This window comes from Neltuma alba, unplaced genomic scaffold (genome assembly GCF_004799145.2).
Source record: "Neltuma alba isolate B1F8T4 unplaced genomic scaffold, ASM479914v2 tig00004928_pilon, whole genome shotgun sequence".
NCBI classification, from domain to species: Eukaryota; Viridiplantae; Streptophyta; class Magnoliopsida; order Fabales; family Fabaceae; genus Neltuma; species Neltuma alba.
The window spans coordinates 428,481-445,049 of NW_021633912.1; the positions used below are offsets into that span (position 1 = coordinate 428,481).

The 16,569-nt window shown below is 36.0% G+C and overlaps 2 protein-coding genes across 2 annotated transcripts in view; one reads left to right on the top strand and one right to left on the bottom strand.

The window, feature by feature from the left end:
- LOC114746203 (protein CHROMATIN REMODELING 20) overlaps nucleotides 1-2,243 on the bottom strand; it is a 28,473-nt gene extending 26,230 nt beyond the window's left edge. The window contains exon 1 of the mRNA XM_028934409.1: nucleotides 2,239-2,243. The gene's annotated coding sequence lies outside the window, so the exon portion shown is untranslated. The remainder of the gene's footprint in view (nucleotides 1-2,238) is intronic.
- Nucleotides 2,244-2,799: 556 nt separating this feature from the next.
- Nucleotides 2,800-15,171, top strand: LOC114746204 (probable inactive ATP-dependent zinc metalloprotease FTSHI 5, chloroplastic). The gene is given in 20 exon segments (XM_028934414.1): nucleotides 2,800-3,939; nucleotides 4,575-5,046; nucleotides 5,653-5,853; nucleotides 6,088-6,381; nucleotides 6,477-6,746; nucleotides 7,443-7,532; nucleotides 7,620-7,751; nucleotides 8,443-8,616; nucleotides 8,960-9,081; nucleotides 9,914-10,115; nucleotides 10,676-10,804; nucleotides 11,484-11,666; nucleotides 11,865-11,984; nucleotides 12,785-12,809; nucleotides 12,812-12,969; nucleotides 13,097-13,171; nucleotides 13,743-13,802; nucleotides 13,884-13,991; nucleotides 14,325-14,405; nucleotides 15,065-15,171. Coding segments are annotated over 20 exon segments (3,981 nt in total). The 5' UTR covers nucleotides 2,800-2,920; the 3' UTR covers nucleotides 15,131-15,171.
- Nucleotides 15,172-16,569: the final 1,398 nt, after the last annotated feature.

Consider the following 16,569-nt stretch of genomic DNA (forward strand, 5'->3'; position numbering starts at 1 on the left):
CAACGCCACGACAGAAGCACCAGCCATCAGATCTATCATCCTTGCCATCTCCTTTGGTGTTCTTCCTCAGTTGTTGTTGCCAGCATTATCGAGCTTCAGCCGCCGCCTCGATTTGGTTGTTTTTGTTTGTTTATTTGGGTTAGATTTATGTATGCATTACTACAAAAAAGATATTTAATGGCAGTTAAAATGAGTTTTTCATGACGGTTTTAAGAGCAACATTTATGCTATCGACGTAAAATATAAATGTTGAAGAACCACCGTGATATGTGATTTTTCACAACGGTTATTTAAAAAGTTTTTTTTTTTTTAAGTTTACTTTCATCCTATTAATCAGGATGGAACGGAAGAACAAGGTCCTAAAGGAAGGGGTTTGAGAATCAATTAACTAATAACCCCTTACTAGTTAAAAGCATTTTGATGAAGCAAACATACATTCTTTTTTGCTATAATAGTGCTATTTTACTTCGCCTTATACCACCAGATCAAAGCTATTAAGATTTAATAGAAGTAAAATAAAAAACTCATATCTGATAAAATTCACGAATTTCAAGCTGTCAAACCACAAAAACCATAAAACCCATGGAAAGAATAGAGGAGAAGGAGTGAAAAACTCACAAATAAGAATGAAGAGTATGAGGCAATAGCAACAGCAACAACGACGACAATAGCAACAGCGACGGTGATGGAAGAACATGGCGGATATGATAAAAGCAAAGAATAAAGGCCAGCAAAGATGGGAGGAGGGAGAAAATCAAGTGACAAGGTAATGGAGGACTATGAGCTCTGACGCTGAAAAGTGAAAACTATTGCCCAATGGATAGGGTTTTAAAATTCTAATAGACTTTTTAAGGCGTTTATTTAAAAAACTGCCATTAAAATTTACTTTCTTATAATTACAAAAAGGTCATCGTCATTTTTTACAATGTTTTTTCTAATGACTGCTATAAATTAGCGTCGTGAAAGCTCTCTTTTGTAGTAGTGATGGGTTCTTCTAATCTTTTTTGCAATCCATCTCCTTCTTTCTTTCTTTCTCTTTCCAATCTCTAACTTTTTATTTTGATTGGTATATTGATAAGCCTAAATATAAATTAATTTCATTGCATTGGTGGTGAGTGACTAGGTGGTGAAGAATATGAACAGGTTCTTCCAAATTTTTAGGTCCTGAACAGGTTTCCCATAACCCGTTTTAACCCTTCCAGTTATTCTAACCCATTTACAATAGGTTTAAACGGGTTCATTATGGGTACGGGCTGCCCTGTATCCATGTAATCTTAAATGGGCAGACCATGTGTTAGGACATGGGCTGCCCTGCTTGTTGCTTTGCCCCAATAGACATATGGGAGAACTAACAGTGATGACATTTTTGCTTTGTTTCGGAATATCCATGTATATTTTTGTGCTTAACATCTTATTACGGTATTCGGTGATCTTTTATGATATTAGAACTAGTAAATTTGACCCTTCACCCTATATATACTACATTACTATGGCATATCAAATCCAGGGAATAGGAAAAATATCAGCTGTACCTAATACAAAAGACTTTGTTTGCTTAATGGATATTTGGTCAGTATAATTATTTTTGCGTAAAAAAAGAATGATATACATTTTAGCTCTGTATTGTAATAAAGCAGGTTATGCTTTAAGAGAGTATAATTGAGGTGAACGGAGACCCGGAAAAAAAAAAAAAAAAAACCCGAACGTAGTCACTGCCAAAGAGGACTTCCTATTTGAAAAAATTTCACCAGTTTGAGCTTTTAATATTATTTACATATCATTAATATAAATGTTAAATAATTTTTTTGAAAAACTAGCTATTTAATTAGCTATTTATAGTAAATAGGTATTTTTTAAAAATATTTTTATTAATCATGTTTAGTGAAATAATTTTTATAATCATTATGTAGTTATTACTTAGATGCAAAATAAATAAATAGAAAAGATAAAATAAATTAAAATATTATATTTATAATTAAATTAAATTTTTAACTAACTAAGAATTATAGTCTGTTTGGGCGCTTTTTTGGTTTTTGACCTCATTTACAGTGTATTTGGTTAATACTCGTGTTTTTGTTCCCCATCTAATTGCCATGTTTTTAACATTATCATCTTCTCCATTTTTTATTAGTACTATCTTTTTAATATTTTTACATTACGTAAAAAAAAAATAGGAGTAATAATTATGACAAACGAACACTCAAGTAAGTACTACTCCTTTTATCTTTATTATAAGACCCTATTTGACTTTTTATTTGGTTCTAATTATAAGACCCCAATCCATTTTGTCTCTTATATTTATACATTTTTTTCAAGATAATCCTTCTAATAATGATAGTTTTAGCTAATATATTTAATTAGCAAGGATATTTTAGGAATGACAACACTTATTTATTATAAATAACCAACTTAACTTACTTCTTTAATCTTCTCAAATAAGTCAATTAGGTCTTATAATTAGGATCAGAAGAGTACCATTTATAGCTGACGGTGTGCTGGCATCTATTGATAGAGTATTGACTGCTGATTACTGGTCAAGGGTCCACTGATTGAGGATTGATGATCAGCGATCACTGATCAACTAGTGACGTAAATCAATCGCTGTTTGTTTCCCGTTTTCAAAATTCATATTTTGATGGATGATCCACAGTCAGCTAGTTTAACTATTAATGCGACTAATCAATGGCTAATTGACGACTGGCTTCAGCTTCCCAAATAAACCGCCGCGTTTTTTCCCCTTGAGCTCAATGTAAATTGTAAATCCCACTGAGGTCACGCATCTCCAATTCGCCAAACGGCTAAACCCCTTTCAGGCTCTAAAATAAAGATAGCGGGGCGTTAAAGAATTTGGTAATTCCTTCGAATTCTTACAATGGTCATCACTTCTTGGGACACTCTCCTTGTCTGAGTGCTGGCTCTCATGGAAGCCACTGTCGCGTCTCCTTCGATTCTTGGTTCATGTACTCTTAAGTTCCTTGTTCAATCACGATATGGACTTCACTCGCAGATGCCATTTGACGCCGTCCGTCGAACTCGAAACCGAGGTTTCAAATCGAAGTCCCGGAAAAGACCGCGAAGCATCCCGTCATTCGCGCCTGGCATTCAAGCTATTAATTTTTCCTCAAAATCCGTTCGCTCAGAAGGGGGACAGGAATCATGTTTGGAAGATTCTACTGGCTCTCGGTCGGTTAAGTTAGAAGACAATGGAAGCGTTTTAGCTATTGCAGATGTCAACCATGAAAATCCCGAGGGAACCTTTTCCAAGTCCATATTTAGACAACTTCTTTGTGCATTGTTTTGTTTTGCCATCAGTTTTTCTTCCGTCGGGGCAGTTCGAGTTCCTGCACTTGCCGCGCCTGTGGTGAACGTGGATATTGTGGAAAAGAAAGATAAGGGTAAGGACAAAAATGAGAATTTCAAGGGTCATGAGTACACTGACTGCACAAAGAGGTTGCTAGAGACGGTGTCAGGTTTACTAAGGAGCATGGAAGAGGCTAGGAAAGGTAATGGGAATATGAACGAAGTGCACCTGGCGATGAAGGCTGTAAGCCTGAAGAAGGGGGACTTGGAAAACGAGATTATGAGCAAGCTTTATGCGGAGGCAAAAGAGTTAAGGAGAGACAAAGGACGCTTGGAGAGAAGAGCTGGGCAGATTATTGATGAGATAGCGAAAGTTAAAGGAGATTATGATAAATTAAACCAGAAGGTGAGTAGGGACACAGAGAAGGCAAGGATGGAGTGGTTGGACGAGAGGATGAGAGAGCTGGAGAGGGATTACAATGAGATATGGGAGAGAGTCAGTGAGATAGATGACTTAATTTTGAGGAGGGAAACGGTAGCATTGAGTTTTGGTGTAAGGGAAATTTCCTTTATAGAGAGGGAATGTGAGCAGTCGGTGAAGAAATTTAAGCAGGAAGTTGGAAAGAAGGTTATGATAAGGTATATTATGATGACTTTTTGTCAGATACCTTAATAACCTGAATAAATTCTCAAATACGATTTTTTATTTTGCTTGTACCCTTGAGTTTTGCTATGCATGTAACATGAATATAATCAGATAACCAGGGTTGCAAATGGGCAACATGGTTGAATGACCCAGTTCAAAGGCTCATAGCCAATTAAGTCTATTCGAATCTCTTAACTACTTTATTTGGGCAAGCTTTGGTTTGAATTTTGCTGCAAATGGTGTTGTATGTTGAAGTGGAATTGGTGGTTATTCTCTGTAGTCTAGACATAATAATGTGGCCACTCTGCATTATATCATTTGGATTTACTTGCTCAAAGAACTTGAGAAAGAAGAGTTGTCTTCTTTGAAGTTTCCTTGTGATGGGAACTCATATCTTGAAATATCTAATTTGGGTGCTTGAGCATAACTTCCATTATTGTTTGAGCTGACAATGGATAATTAGGTCAATCAGGTCCATGTGCCCCATAATTTTGTAATTAATTATAATATAACTTGGTTCTGTTATGATGCATGTGAAGTTCCCCACCTAGTGGGATGAGACTTCTTCTTGTTGTATGATGCATGTGAAGTTGTATGTCCTTATGTGAACATTCATTCTGCGTTGCAGTTCTCCTGAAAGATCAATTACGAAGCTCCCAAAAGTTAATCTTCAGAAAGACTTGGAAACTGTGCAAAGAAGACACTTGGAGCAATTAATTCTTCCCAGTATTTTGGAAGTTGAAGATCTTGAACCATTCTTTGACCAAGACTCCATTGATTTGGCTCAACGATTAAGAAAAGGCCTAAAAGACTCGAGGGAGTTGCAAAGAAATTTGGAGGCTTTGATAAGAAATAAGATGAAGAAGTTTGGTAGGGAAAATCGCAGTATTATTTACTCACCGGAAGATGAGGTGGTGAAGGGTTTTCCTGAAGTTGAACTGAAGTGGATGTTTGGCAATAAGGAGGTTGTGGTTCCTAATGCCATCGGTCTTCATTTGTACCATGGTTGGAAGGAATGGCGTGAAGAAGCTAAAGCTGAATTAAAACGTAATTTAATAGAAAATGCTGAGTTTGCCAAACAATATGTGGTGGAAAGACAGGTTCTACATCTCTCTCTCTCTCTCTTTCTGCGGGCGTTAGTGATATATCATTGAGCTTTGTGTGTTTCTTAAATAAAAACTTACTTGTTCACCCTTTTCAATAATTTAGATTTTAAAGGATGCCTTATGAGGTTATCAAAGCTTAAGGTATTTTGCATTAGCATATGACATTCAGTTTGCTTTAGTTGTACGTCGTTTTATTCTCTGTTCTCAGCAATACATTAATTTTTTCATAAAAGATGGACCAAGGGAGCTCCAGGAGTTATTTTCAATTTTATGATTGTAAGGCATCCCTGATGTGTCTCTTTATAAATTTGTATCCTTAGTAGATGGAATTACAATGGGCCTAAATGATATTAATTATTGCAGTTTCTCTTCTCTATTTATCATGGTTAAGAACGGATTTCTGGTAATGAAATATCCCCAACAGTATTCATGAAGTTTGCTTCTCTTCTCCACACAATATTAAAGCACTTCAATAGTTCTTATTCTTCTTCTTCTTTTGATCTGGTGTCTGTTTCTCTAATGGTTCAATTGAACACTTCTATTGGAGTCTCTCTGTCAGCCTTGACTCTTCTTTCACCATATACAAATTGTATATTGCAGGAACGGATTCTTACGGATAGAGATAGAGTAGTGTCAAAGACTTGGTACAACGAAGAGAAAAATAGATGGGAAATGGATCCAATGGCTGTTCCTTATGCTGTCTCCAAAAAGTTAATAGAGCATGCCCGGATAAGACATGATTGGGGTGCCATGTATGTTGCTCTCCGAGGGGAGGAGAAAGAAATTTTTGTTGACATAAAGGTTATAACTTTTTATGTGTTTCTTGTAGAAAGATCTTTTTGTTTTATTTCTTGCTTGTATGATTGAGGGTGAGCCTTGGAGCAACGATAAGGTTGCTGCCATGTGACTTAGAGGTCACAAGTTCAAATCCTCAAATCCTCGTTTTATTTCTTTTTTTCTTCTTTTATAATTATCCATAATTTGTTGTTGTTTATAATTATGCGTAAGTTTCTTATCTTTGCCTTCATATTTCAGGAATATGAAATGATCTTTGAAAAATTTGGGGGTTTTGATGGGCTGTACATGAAAATGCTTGCCAGTGGCATTCCGACAACTGTTCATTTGATGTGGATTCCTTTCTCGGAGTTGGACATACGTCAACAATTTCTCTTGACATTACGGCTATCTCATCGCATTTTGAGTGGGTTGTGGAATTCTGGAATAGTATTGTATGCAAGAAATTGGGTCTTCAGGAAAATTAAGAATATAACTGATGATATACTGATGATGATAGTTTTTCCTATTGTGGAGTTTTTGGTCCCTTACCCGGTATCCTTGATCTCATGACTTGTTGCATGCCAGTTTGGGTTTGGATGCTTAGATTTTTGTGAAGAATCCTTTGATATTCTCTTCTTCTGTTTTAGGCACGGATGCAATTGGGGATGGCTTGGCCTGAGGAAATAGATCAGACAGTTGACACAACATGGTACTTGAAGTGGCAATCAGAGGCAGAATTGAATTTCAAATCCAGAAAAACAGATGATGCTCGATGGTTTATTTGGTTTTTTATTAGAACTGCTATATTTGGGTTCTTCTTGTTTCATTTGTTTCAATTTATGATGAGAAAAGTTCCAAGTCTTCTTGGTTACGGCCCTTTACGAAGAGATCCAAATGTGCAGAAGTTGCGACGAGTGGTATTTCTTTGTTCTTCTACCTGTGGCACGCCAGATGTTTAAATTGCTATCTGATTGCTCTCTTTCTTTTCGAAAAAATACCGTGCTTGGGTGTCTTCCACTTATTACCCAGTTTGATGTTGTATTTTGTCACCGTGTTGTTTTGAACTTGGTATCACTTAAAGTTAGCCTGAATATTTGCATACGGAGATAGAAGTATTGAGAAATTTAGCTTGCGTAGTTGAACTAATTGGCTTGAGTATTATGGGGAAGTTGTGGAATATGAAAAATTACTGAGTTCTGTTTACTAGAATGTCATTTCCACTTCTCATAGTGGTTTATCATATTATTCTTAATCTGTTTTTGTAATGTTCAAAACGTCTTGTTTTTTGGATTGCCGGAGTCTGGTAGGCATTATTGTTGCAAGGGTTAATTTCGGCATGGTTTTGTTTAGTTAAAAGTGATCATGCAGGAAAGGAATGAATAGAAAGGAAAAAAGTGCTTGTTGGCCCAGGGGGAAAAAAAAACAAAGAAAGAAAAAAAAAGTGGTTATAAGGGGGGCAACATTAATTTGGTGATTAATTGTCAGTTTTCAAGCTCATGTTTTTGGATGGAATGTTGAAATTCTTCCCCCCCTGATGATTTCCTAGATGGCCTGTGAATAAAGTTTATGATGCACTGATTCAACTTTCACTAGGTAATATTGCATCATTGCAGAAATCATATGTGATTCAAAAACTCAGAAGAATCAAGCATAATAGAAAAGCTGGTTTTGATCCTATAAAGACAGCTTTTGAAGAAATGAAGGTTGGGACTCGGAAATTACTCTTTTTCACAGCTCTAATGTCATAAATTTTGTGGAGAAAATCTGTAATATCCATTGGTGGTATGCAGAGGGTGAAGAAGCCACCAATACCATTGAAGAAGTTTGCTAGTATTGAGTCTATGAGAGAGGAAATCAATGAAGTTGTGGCTTTTTTGCAAAATCCTAGAGCCTTCCAAGAAATGGGTGCTAAGGCACCTCGGGTATGTTACTATCATGAATATTTATCAACATTGCAGGACATTGTTTTTCTTTTTAGGTTTTTTATTTATTGTAGCAGTAATATTGTGACATTGGCATTTTTTCTATTTTCTATTCATTAACTACTGGGTTCTCTCCTGCTAATTTGATGCTTATCATGAATGGTCCTGTTTTAAAGTCAAAGAAACCGTGAAATGGTTCAGAACACATGAGGAAACTCTTAATTTTTGGTTATGCTCAATGTTAAGAAAAAGTGGAATCGCAAGTTAATAATTCTTCCAGTTTTGTTTCCTCCATCCACCCTCCTTTGTTCCAAAATTGAAAGGAAAAAGTTTCGAGGCACTTTTTGGATCCTTCTCTGTATGCTCCACATGGACATGGTGTAAGACTCTCAGAAAAATAGTTGTTAATGCTTCCATGGGTCATATTGATGATCCTGGTTATGAATACAAGTTACATTGCAAAAATTTTATAAGTTCGACTTGTCTTTTGGTAACAAAAATGTCTAGAAATGAGGCAAGATATCATAACCTTGTAGTTGAACGGTACTTGAAACTATTGGTAGTACTTTTGACCAAAAAAATAGACTATCAGTAGTACACATTCATCGCTAAACAGCTACATGCACCACTTGATTTAGAATTCCTATATCAGATTCTAACACCAACTCCTGGGAACTGTTTTGCATTGCAGGGGGTTCTTATTGTAGGTGAAAGGGGCACAGGGAAAACATCTTTAGCACTGGCTATAGCTGCAGAAGCTAGGGTGCCTGTTGTTGAAATCAAGGCCCAACAACTGGAAGCTGGGCTGTGGGTTGGACAAAGTGCATCCAATGTTCGCGAATTGTTTCAAACAGCAAGGGATTTGGTTATCCTCTTTAGACCACCTTAACATTCTCCCCCTTTCTATCATACCTGCATTCATGAATGGAGATTTATTTATTTATTTCTGTTTAAAATAAATATATAGTTCACAGGAAGTTAGTTGGATATTATGAAACTAACGTGGAAAACTCCGATTTAGCTCAGTGGTTACCTTATTTTGATCTAAAGTATTCAGTAATGTTATTTTATTTCCATTATCTGATAGTTATGTCAATCAACAATTTTTTCGGGACTTGTGTTTTGTAACCTTTAATTGGAACATACATTATTTCAATTCTAGATGATCTGTCTTTTCCCTTTTCCTTATTATTTGCAGCTGTTTGTAGGCTCCTGTAATCATATTTGTGGAGGATTTTGACCTGTTTGCTGGTGTGCGTGGCACGTTCATCCATACCAAAAATCAAGATCATGAGGCTTTCATTAATCAATTGCTTGTGGAGCTTGATGGGTAACTATTATTTATGGGTTCTTTCATTGTTACACTGAGAAAAGATGTGGTACAAATGATTACAGTTGTATTGAATTTTAAGAAAACAGAAGAAATGAGTATAAATCCACCTAAATGTTGTATGCATCCCATATTAGAACAACAATAACAATAGAACCTTATCCTACTAAGTGAGGTCGACTATATGGATCGCACAACGTTATTGAGCTCTATCAACGACCAAATCTTTGGATAAATTGTTAGTCGGCATCCCATACTAGAAGAGTAGATGAATTTATAGGCATTAAGGAAGATACTAGAAGCCCATTACACGTGGAACAACATTTAATCTATTTTTATTTTAATTCCCAACTGTGAAGTGGCATTACCTCAGGCCCTCATTTTTTTAGTCCCCCCCCCCCCATACAACAAAAAGCTTCACGAAGTAAGATTATGAATGTCAAAGGATGATGACAGGCTTTACTAAAAGAAGCTAAGAACGGGGAAAAGCAAGACAATATCAATGCTTCCTGATCTTTCTGCATATCCAATAGTGACCTCCCATTGATAACGGATGCAAAGGATAAGGAATTCTTGGGGGTCCAGTCAAAATGTAAACCCCGGAAAAGCAGTTGTTACCTATGAAAGACTATCCAGTTGATCCGCTTTTCCAAATGAGGAACTCAGCTCCCTAAGCCAGTAAATAAAAATTACTGGAATGCATGGGAGAATAGGGTTAAATGTTGTAAGCTTGTCAACACACCTGAAAAAGACAGAGAAAAAGCTACTAGCTCTAATCTGTAATAACTATGTGGTGAATTAAAATTCCAATTTCAAATGTTATGTTTTGTAGATTTGAGAGACAAGATGGGGTTGTTTTGATGGCTACTACGAGAAGTCTTAAGCAAATTGATGAGGCCTTGCAGAGGCCAGGTCGCATGGATAGAATATTTCATCTTCAAAGACCAACTCAAGCAGAGAGAGAGAGAATATTGTACTTGGCTGCAAAAGAAACCATGGATGACCAACTCATTGATTATGTAGATTGGAAAAAGGTTTGTTCTTGTAAATTCTTGTATGGGGTTATGCATATCTAGGTTTCCCCCTTAATTAATTTTCTTTGATCGTTCTTGCTTAATATTATGAATGTGCTTGTACTCAAACTGATGCTTAGAAACTCTTTTTCCCCACACTTTTTTTTTTAATAACAATAAGACTTTGCTGAGGAATATAGTACTGAATTGGACAATTAGAAATTGTCATAATGCAAAGAAAAATGCCGAAGTAAAAGATTAAGGCAGTGGGTGCTTAGAGGCTACTGACATTGCTCTTTTTTTTCTTTCTTTTTGGCCAAAGCTACTGACACAACTGAAGAATAGAAAAAATGTGAACAATTATACTAATGAAGGATACTTAGACTGGACTGGTTATTGTACTAGCCTAAGCCGAGAGAAAATGAATATATCCATGTTTTATAAAAGCTCATCTTGCTGTCCTTAAATTCTTCTTGCCATTATCTTATTCCCCGGTTCTTACCATTTTTTTTCCTTACATCTGGTTTCAAAATGTTGTTATTCGATTTTTCCTTTATGAACTAAAAGATTGTTGTTTTCAGGTTGCTGAGAAGACAGCTCTTTTACGTCCTATTGAACTTCAATTAGTTCCTGTGGCTTTGGAAGGAGGTGCCTTCCAGAGCAAATTTCTTGATACTGAAGAGCTAATGAGCTACTGTAGTTTCTTTGCGGTAAGAATTTTACTTTATTTACTCGTATGTTTTTTTGCTAATGTTTCTCTATTTTTTCTCTATGCATTTGTGTATGGTTATATTGCATAAATATAAGGAAGGGAAAAGAGATTTAAGTTGCGATAATCCTTTATGAGCTGGCTAGTTGGGTAAAAGGGGAAATGACAGCCCTATCTTCCTCATATGGGTTGCCTTTTTTTTTTTTGGGGGGGGGGGTCTCTAGCCTCTCAAAAATCTTTTCTGCATTTACTTTTACTATTTTAAACGCTAGAATCCATTAATGCTTCCATTTTTGCGCATGGTTGCTAGACCTCTTGCTGAAACAGTTCACCACTGTCACACTAGCCTATTATCTGTCCTTACGGAATAGAAGCCAAAAAGAGCAGGAAAGAATGAGTGATGTTCCTTGCAGCGTCTCCATTTAGCTGTTAAAGTTGCATCATCCAAGAAGTTCTCTGTCATTTTTGCATGTTTCAAGTGTTTTCTTTATTCTTTCGGTTTTCCTTTTTCCTTTCATTTTCAAGTTATTGAATTGTCATTTTCAGCATGTTCCATCTTCTTTCTATCCTGTTCTGTTGAATCTGTAATTTACTCATGCTTTTAAAATCACGTTTTGTCTATTTTAGTTTCGTGTGCTTTATCCTGAAAGAAAAGGAATATATTTATCACCTTTTCTTAGACTTTCAGTTCTATGATCCCCAAATGGGTGCGCAAGACCAAAGTTGCCAGGAAGCTTAGCAAAATGTTTGTGAATCATCTGGGACTAACATTGGCAAAAGAAGATCTGCAGCATGTTGTTGACTTGATGGAACCATATGGTCAGATAAGTAATGGGATAGAGCTTCTGACCCCCCCATTGGATGTGAGAAACTATCTTGTCCTAGAGCTTATAGTGTGGTCAACTTATTTTCTACTTTGTGATACAACTTTTCTGAGTTTCTTCTGTTTGTAAGTTTGAATGCAATAGCAGTCCTAGTTTTCTTCTTTTATGGATGTCTGAATCTAACTTTTATCACTTGCTTTGAGAAATGTGTTAATAAGGAGGTTCTTTGATGTGTAGTGGACAAGGGAGACCAAGTTTCCTCACGCAGTCTGGGCTGCTGGTCGTGGTCTTATTGCTCTTCTCTTACCAAATTTTGATGTTGTGGATAATTTATGGCTCGAACCTCTCTCATGGCAGGTTAGTTGTGCTAATTTTTGGGCTGCTTTTGAAATTTGGTGAAGGATTATATGCGAGTTTTAAGTAACACTTTTAAATAATTTTTTAGTATCACTCTGCTTCTTACTGGATGAAATGTAGTAGCTTTTGGTGAAGTAAATGATTCCTGTATCTTCTAGGTGTCTAACCTGCAGGCAAGATTTGCATTTGATGTTTTATATGAGACTGAGATAGCATGGGATACCTAAATCTTACATTTCAGTATGATGGATTGCTCAAACGAGTTGGTTAATCAAAGAGAATGTAGCCGTAGGGGTTTAATTTTGAATAGGGATTTGAGGTCTGAGAGAACACGAAAGAATTTGACTTGCTCATGATGGAGGGTCCTTAGGCCCTTAACTGCTAGAGAGTGTTTTCACTGTTCTATATTATCTTTTATTCTGTTGTTTCCATTTGTGTTTGGTGTGTATAGTGCTGCTGTAAACCAGTCTTCACATTCACAGAATCTTTTCCGTTATCTTGTTAATTCCATTTCAGAGAAGCCCATTAGTGTGTCTTTGGTTCTGGTTTCCATCAATTTCTTGTTTGAGTTTCCTATTTGTTTACGTTCAGATTTTCCCATTCAATTGCTTGCAAGATGAGCACAAAATATATCGATGCTCAATCTTGAATGGCAGTATGAATTGTGAAGTTAGTCAGCAATGATTGTCATGTCGCTGATTTCTGTGATTTGGGAGGCTGATCGAGTGGTAATTGATTGAAGGCTATACAAATTTAACTCCACATGAATAATGACAGATTCTTGCCTCCTTGTTGTACAGGGAATTGGATGTACAAAAATCACAAAGCAAGAAATGAAGGTTCGGTTCATGGGAATTCTGAATCAAGATCATATCTTGAGAAGAAACTTGTGTTTTGTTTTGGATCATATGTTGCTTCCCAAATGCTTCTTCCTTTTGGGGAAGAAAACTTCCTGTCTTCTTCTGAGATACAGCAGGCACAAGAGGTCGGACTTGACACAACTGTGATTTTTGCTGGTTTTCAGATTTTTGGTTCTTTGGGCAATACAATTGCTTTTACCAAGGTTTTTGTTATGAGCATAAAACAACTGATCCCTTTCTATCCCTTAGCAGATAGCTACACGAATGGTTATTCAGTATGGGTGGGGACCAGATGACAGTCCTGCAATTTACTACTATCGTAATGCGGTATGCACCTTTCCTACATCCAACTGAGGTGTCCCTGCAGAAGAGACGGGTTTTTGTTCATCTAAGTTGTGTGACATTTAATTATTAGATTAAAACTTTTAATGGGTAATATTTGAGACAAAAATTTACCATATGATTTGGACATGAAGGGAAATGAAGATTTTTTTCCCCCTAAAAATCAATATCAACTTTTATTATAATCAAGAGATAATGATTTTATTCAAATCAGGACCTATTTTTGGGCAAGAAACCATTATGATACTAGTATGATTGCCCAATTTCTAACCGTCCTCAAATATTAAGAGCAGGAGGACGGAATCTCCTTAAACTCTAACACCTTTGTTGGTCATTCTTTACTGAATTCTAAATTATCCTAATCATGATTTAAATCCATAACTCTCAAATTATTAATGCAAAAGATGCATATATAATTCCAGTTAGTTCATTTGCCCCAGAAAACTGAATAGCTCCATCTGTTTTTTTCACTCTATTTGGCCATCCATTTTAAAGTCCAATGGACCATTTGTGCACAGTAGCATGATTAGATTAATCTTTTTCAAACTGTGAATAGGTTACATCATTGAGCATGGGGGATGACCATGAGTATGTGATGGCGAGCAAAGTTGAAAAGGTACCTGTATGTTAGTACAACTGTACAAGGGCAACTGATTGTCTGAAAAGGCTACCTAACATCGTTTTGTCATCTTCTTAGATGTTTGACTTAGCATATCAAAAAGCGAAGGAAATGCTGCAGAAAAATCGTTCAGCACTTGAAAAAATTGTGGAGGAATTACTTGAATTTGAAATTCTGACTGAAAAGGTAAGGGCTTCTTCTAGTACATCTGAACTATCAGTTTGGGTTATATTTTGGAGAATTCCTTGTTTTTTTATGTCAGTTTCATAGTTTATTTGGGTATTTTATCAGAAAATCTCCTTTAAAGTGTCAAGTTATTAAAAAAATATGATCTAAAATACTAGGCCCTATTTAGAATTAAAGCTGACCTCATCTAGTGGGATAAGTCCTGTTGTTATTATTGTTATACTGTGTCCTCTTGATTTTATTCCCTCATTTCCTTTTGAAATCTGTAGTTAATTTTGGGTACTATGAAATATCTTCTGCTGTTTAATGACACATTTGCTAGCTTCCTAGCAGGATTTGAGAAGAATTGTTGAAGACAATGGGGGAATCAAGGAGAAAGAACCGTTTTCCCTTTGTGGACTTTATGATGAACAGGTACATCATGCATGTCAATTACTGATAAATATCCGTGGGGAAAGGGAATAAAATTCTGAACCCATTGTCATGTATGACAGTTTTGGATCTGTCAGTTATTTTCTATGGTGCATAATGGCCGTGACTAGTTTGGCTTAAAGTATTATGCCCGTTCATGGATTCAGACCGTTGACGAATTATACAACATAGTGTCCTTTTTATATCTCCATATATCAGGAACCGGCCCCTAATGCTTGGAGAAATCAGGGTGGGAATTTTTTTGCTTATGAGTTGAGTTGATTTCTTCAACCCAAAATTATCGTTATAGAAATAAAAATAAAAGGTGAAAATTCTCAAATAACAAATTGCAATTCAAACATGTATATTATTGTCCTACTTTCATCTGCACGGATATCGTCATTATAATATAACTTCATAGGGAGTAAGACTATTCATAAATCATGAACAATAATATAATTTTGGCTCAAGTTTCATGCAAATTATTTTTTTTATTCATTCAATATTTTTCTACACATTTTAGAAGGATTGAATGTTTGAAAAATATGTACAATTTTTTAAGCTACTATTTATCCCATGGGGAAAAATATTTGAATTGTTTTTATAGATGATATATCACCTAGAGAATTTTAATTCATAGCAATTTTTCCTTTCTTTTCCAGTCAACACCTGGCAGCTTGCTTGAAATAGGAAGTACATCTGGAAACAGTTCTCTTGCAGTAACCTAGATCAGTGGAGTATTTTTTATGGGTCACAGTTTGAGGTGATTCCCCAGTTTATGTGTAGTTTGAGCGTGTTTGGCGTATGATGCAACATGCGTATTTTGCCCGTGTCGTGTTCTCAATCGGAAGAGAAGAGGTAGCATTTTTCCTTCTCAGCCATAATTTCCTGATGTTCTTAATAGGAAAATCTCAATAGTCAAGTAGTCAACAGTGCCTTTTGATACTGTAAATCGTTTATTGCACCGATATTCTATTTATTCTACATGTTTCTTTGAAGTTTGAATACAAACATGTCTGCGGAGCTGGAAGGTGTCAACCTCTTGGGTTCTGGCCGTTAAAAAAGGAAAAAGATCCTAGTCCTCAAGGAACAATTTGTAATTAATTGCAAGGTACTGCTTTATTATTGAAAATGAAATATTAAAACAAAATGTCTTGCCAAGCAAGACAATCGAAAGTTTACCTCTATTTTTTGTCGTACGAACACTCAGACTATGGAAGGTGAAAATCATAACTATGAACATCTGTTCAAGGGTATGGTTGGTACGAAGGAAATGGAGGGTTAGGGGGAGGAAAAATTTTAGTGAGCTCGTTTTAAAAAATTGAAAAAGTAGGGTTATAAAATTTTGATGAAGAGAAAATATAAGATAAAAGAATTAAAAAATTAATTAAAAAGTTTTGACTTCATTTTTTGAACTATTTGAAATGACCTCATTAAAATTTTTTTCTCTTCTCTCTCTTATTTCTCTCGTACCAAACGGATTCTAAGAGAGAAATGTTGCTAAACCATAAAAAAAAAAAAAGTGATGATGGGTCTGTATGTTTGCATTTTAACTGACTGCTAGTGTGAAAATGAGCAATATTGACCTTAACAAGGAAGAAGAGAGGGAAGTATTATTTTATTTAAGGGAAAATGACATTGAGGTCCCATGCAACACAAAATACTACAAAAAGGTCCCAGGAAATTTGGTAATGATTCTGAAGTCCCAAAGGGACTTCAGTGCAATTTGATGAATTGCAAAATGACGCCTCTGCCCCTGGTGAAATGCCCTGTTTTTCAGTCTGAAAATGAACACTCAGTACGCAGGAAGCAAGAGAGAAAAAACCCAAACTTCATTCTGCTTCTTCCCTCATTCCCATCTGAAAATCTCATCCACTCTATTAATGTCAATCATTGGCAAAAATCGCTTGTGTTTTTGGTTTGGTGTGTGTTTGGTCATTCAAGTTGGGGTTTTATTATAGGTGGGTAGGGTGATTATGGGTGTTCTGTTTCTGGGTATATTGTGGGTGGATTGAAGGTGGGTTTGCTCTGTCTGGGCATGGTTTAGGGGGAACTGATGAGAAAGATGAATGTTGGTGTGATTAGAAACCCTTACTGCGAAATAGGAAAATATGTTGTCAATAGGGCCGCGACAGTTGTCAATATAGCTCCTTGACTTGTCAATAAT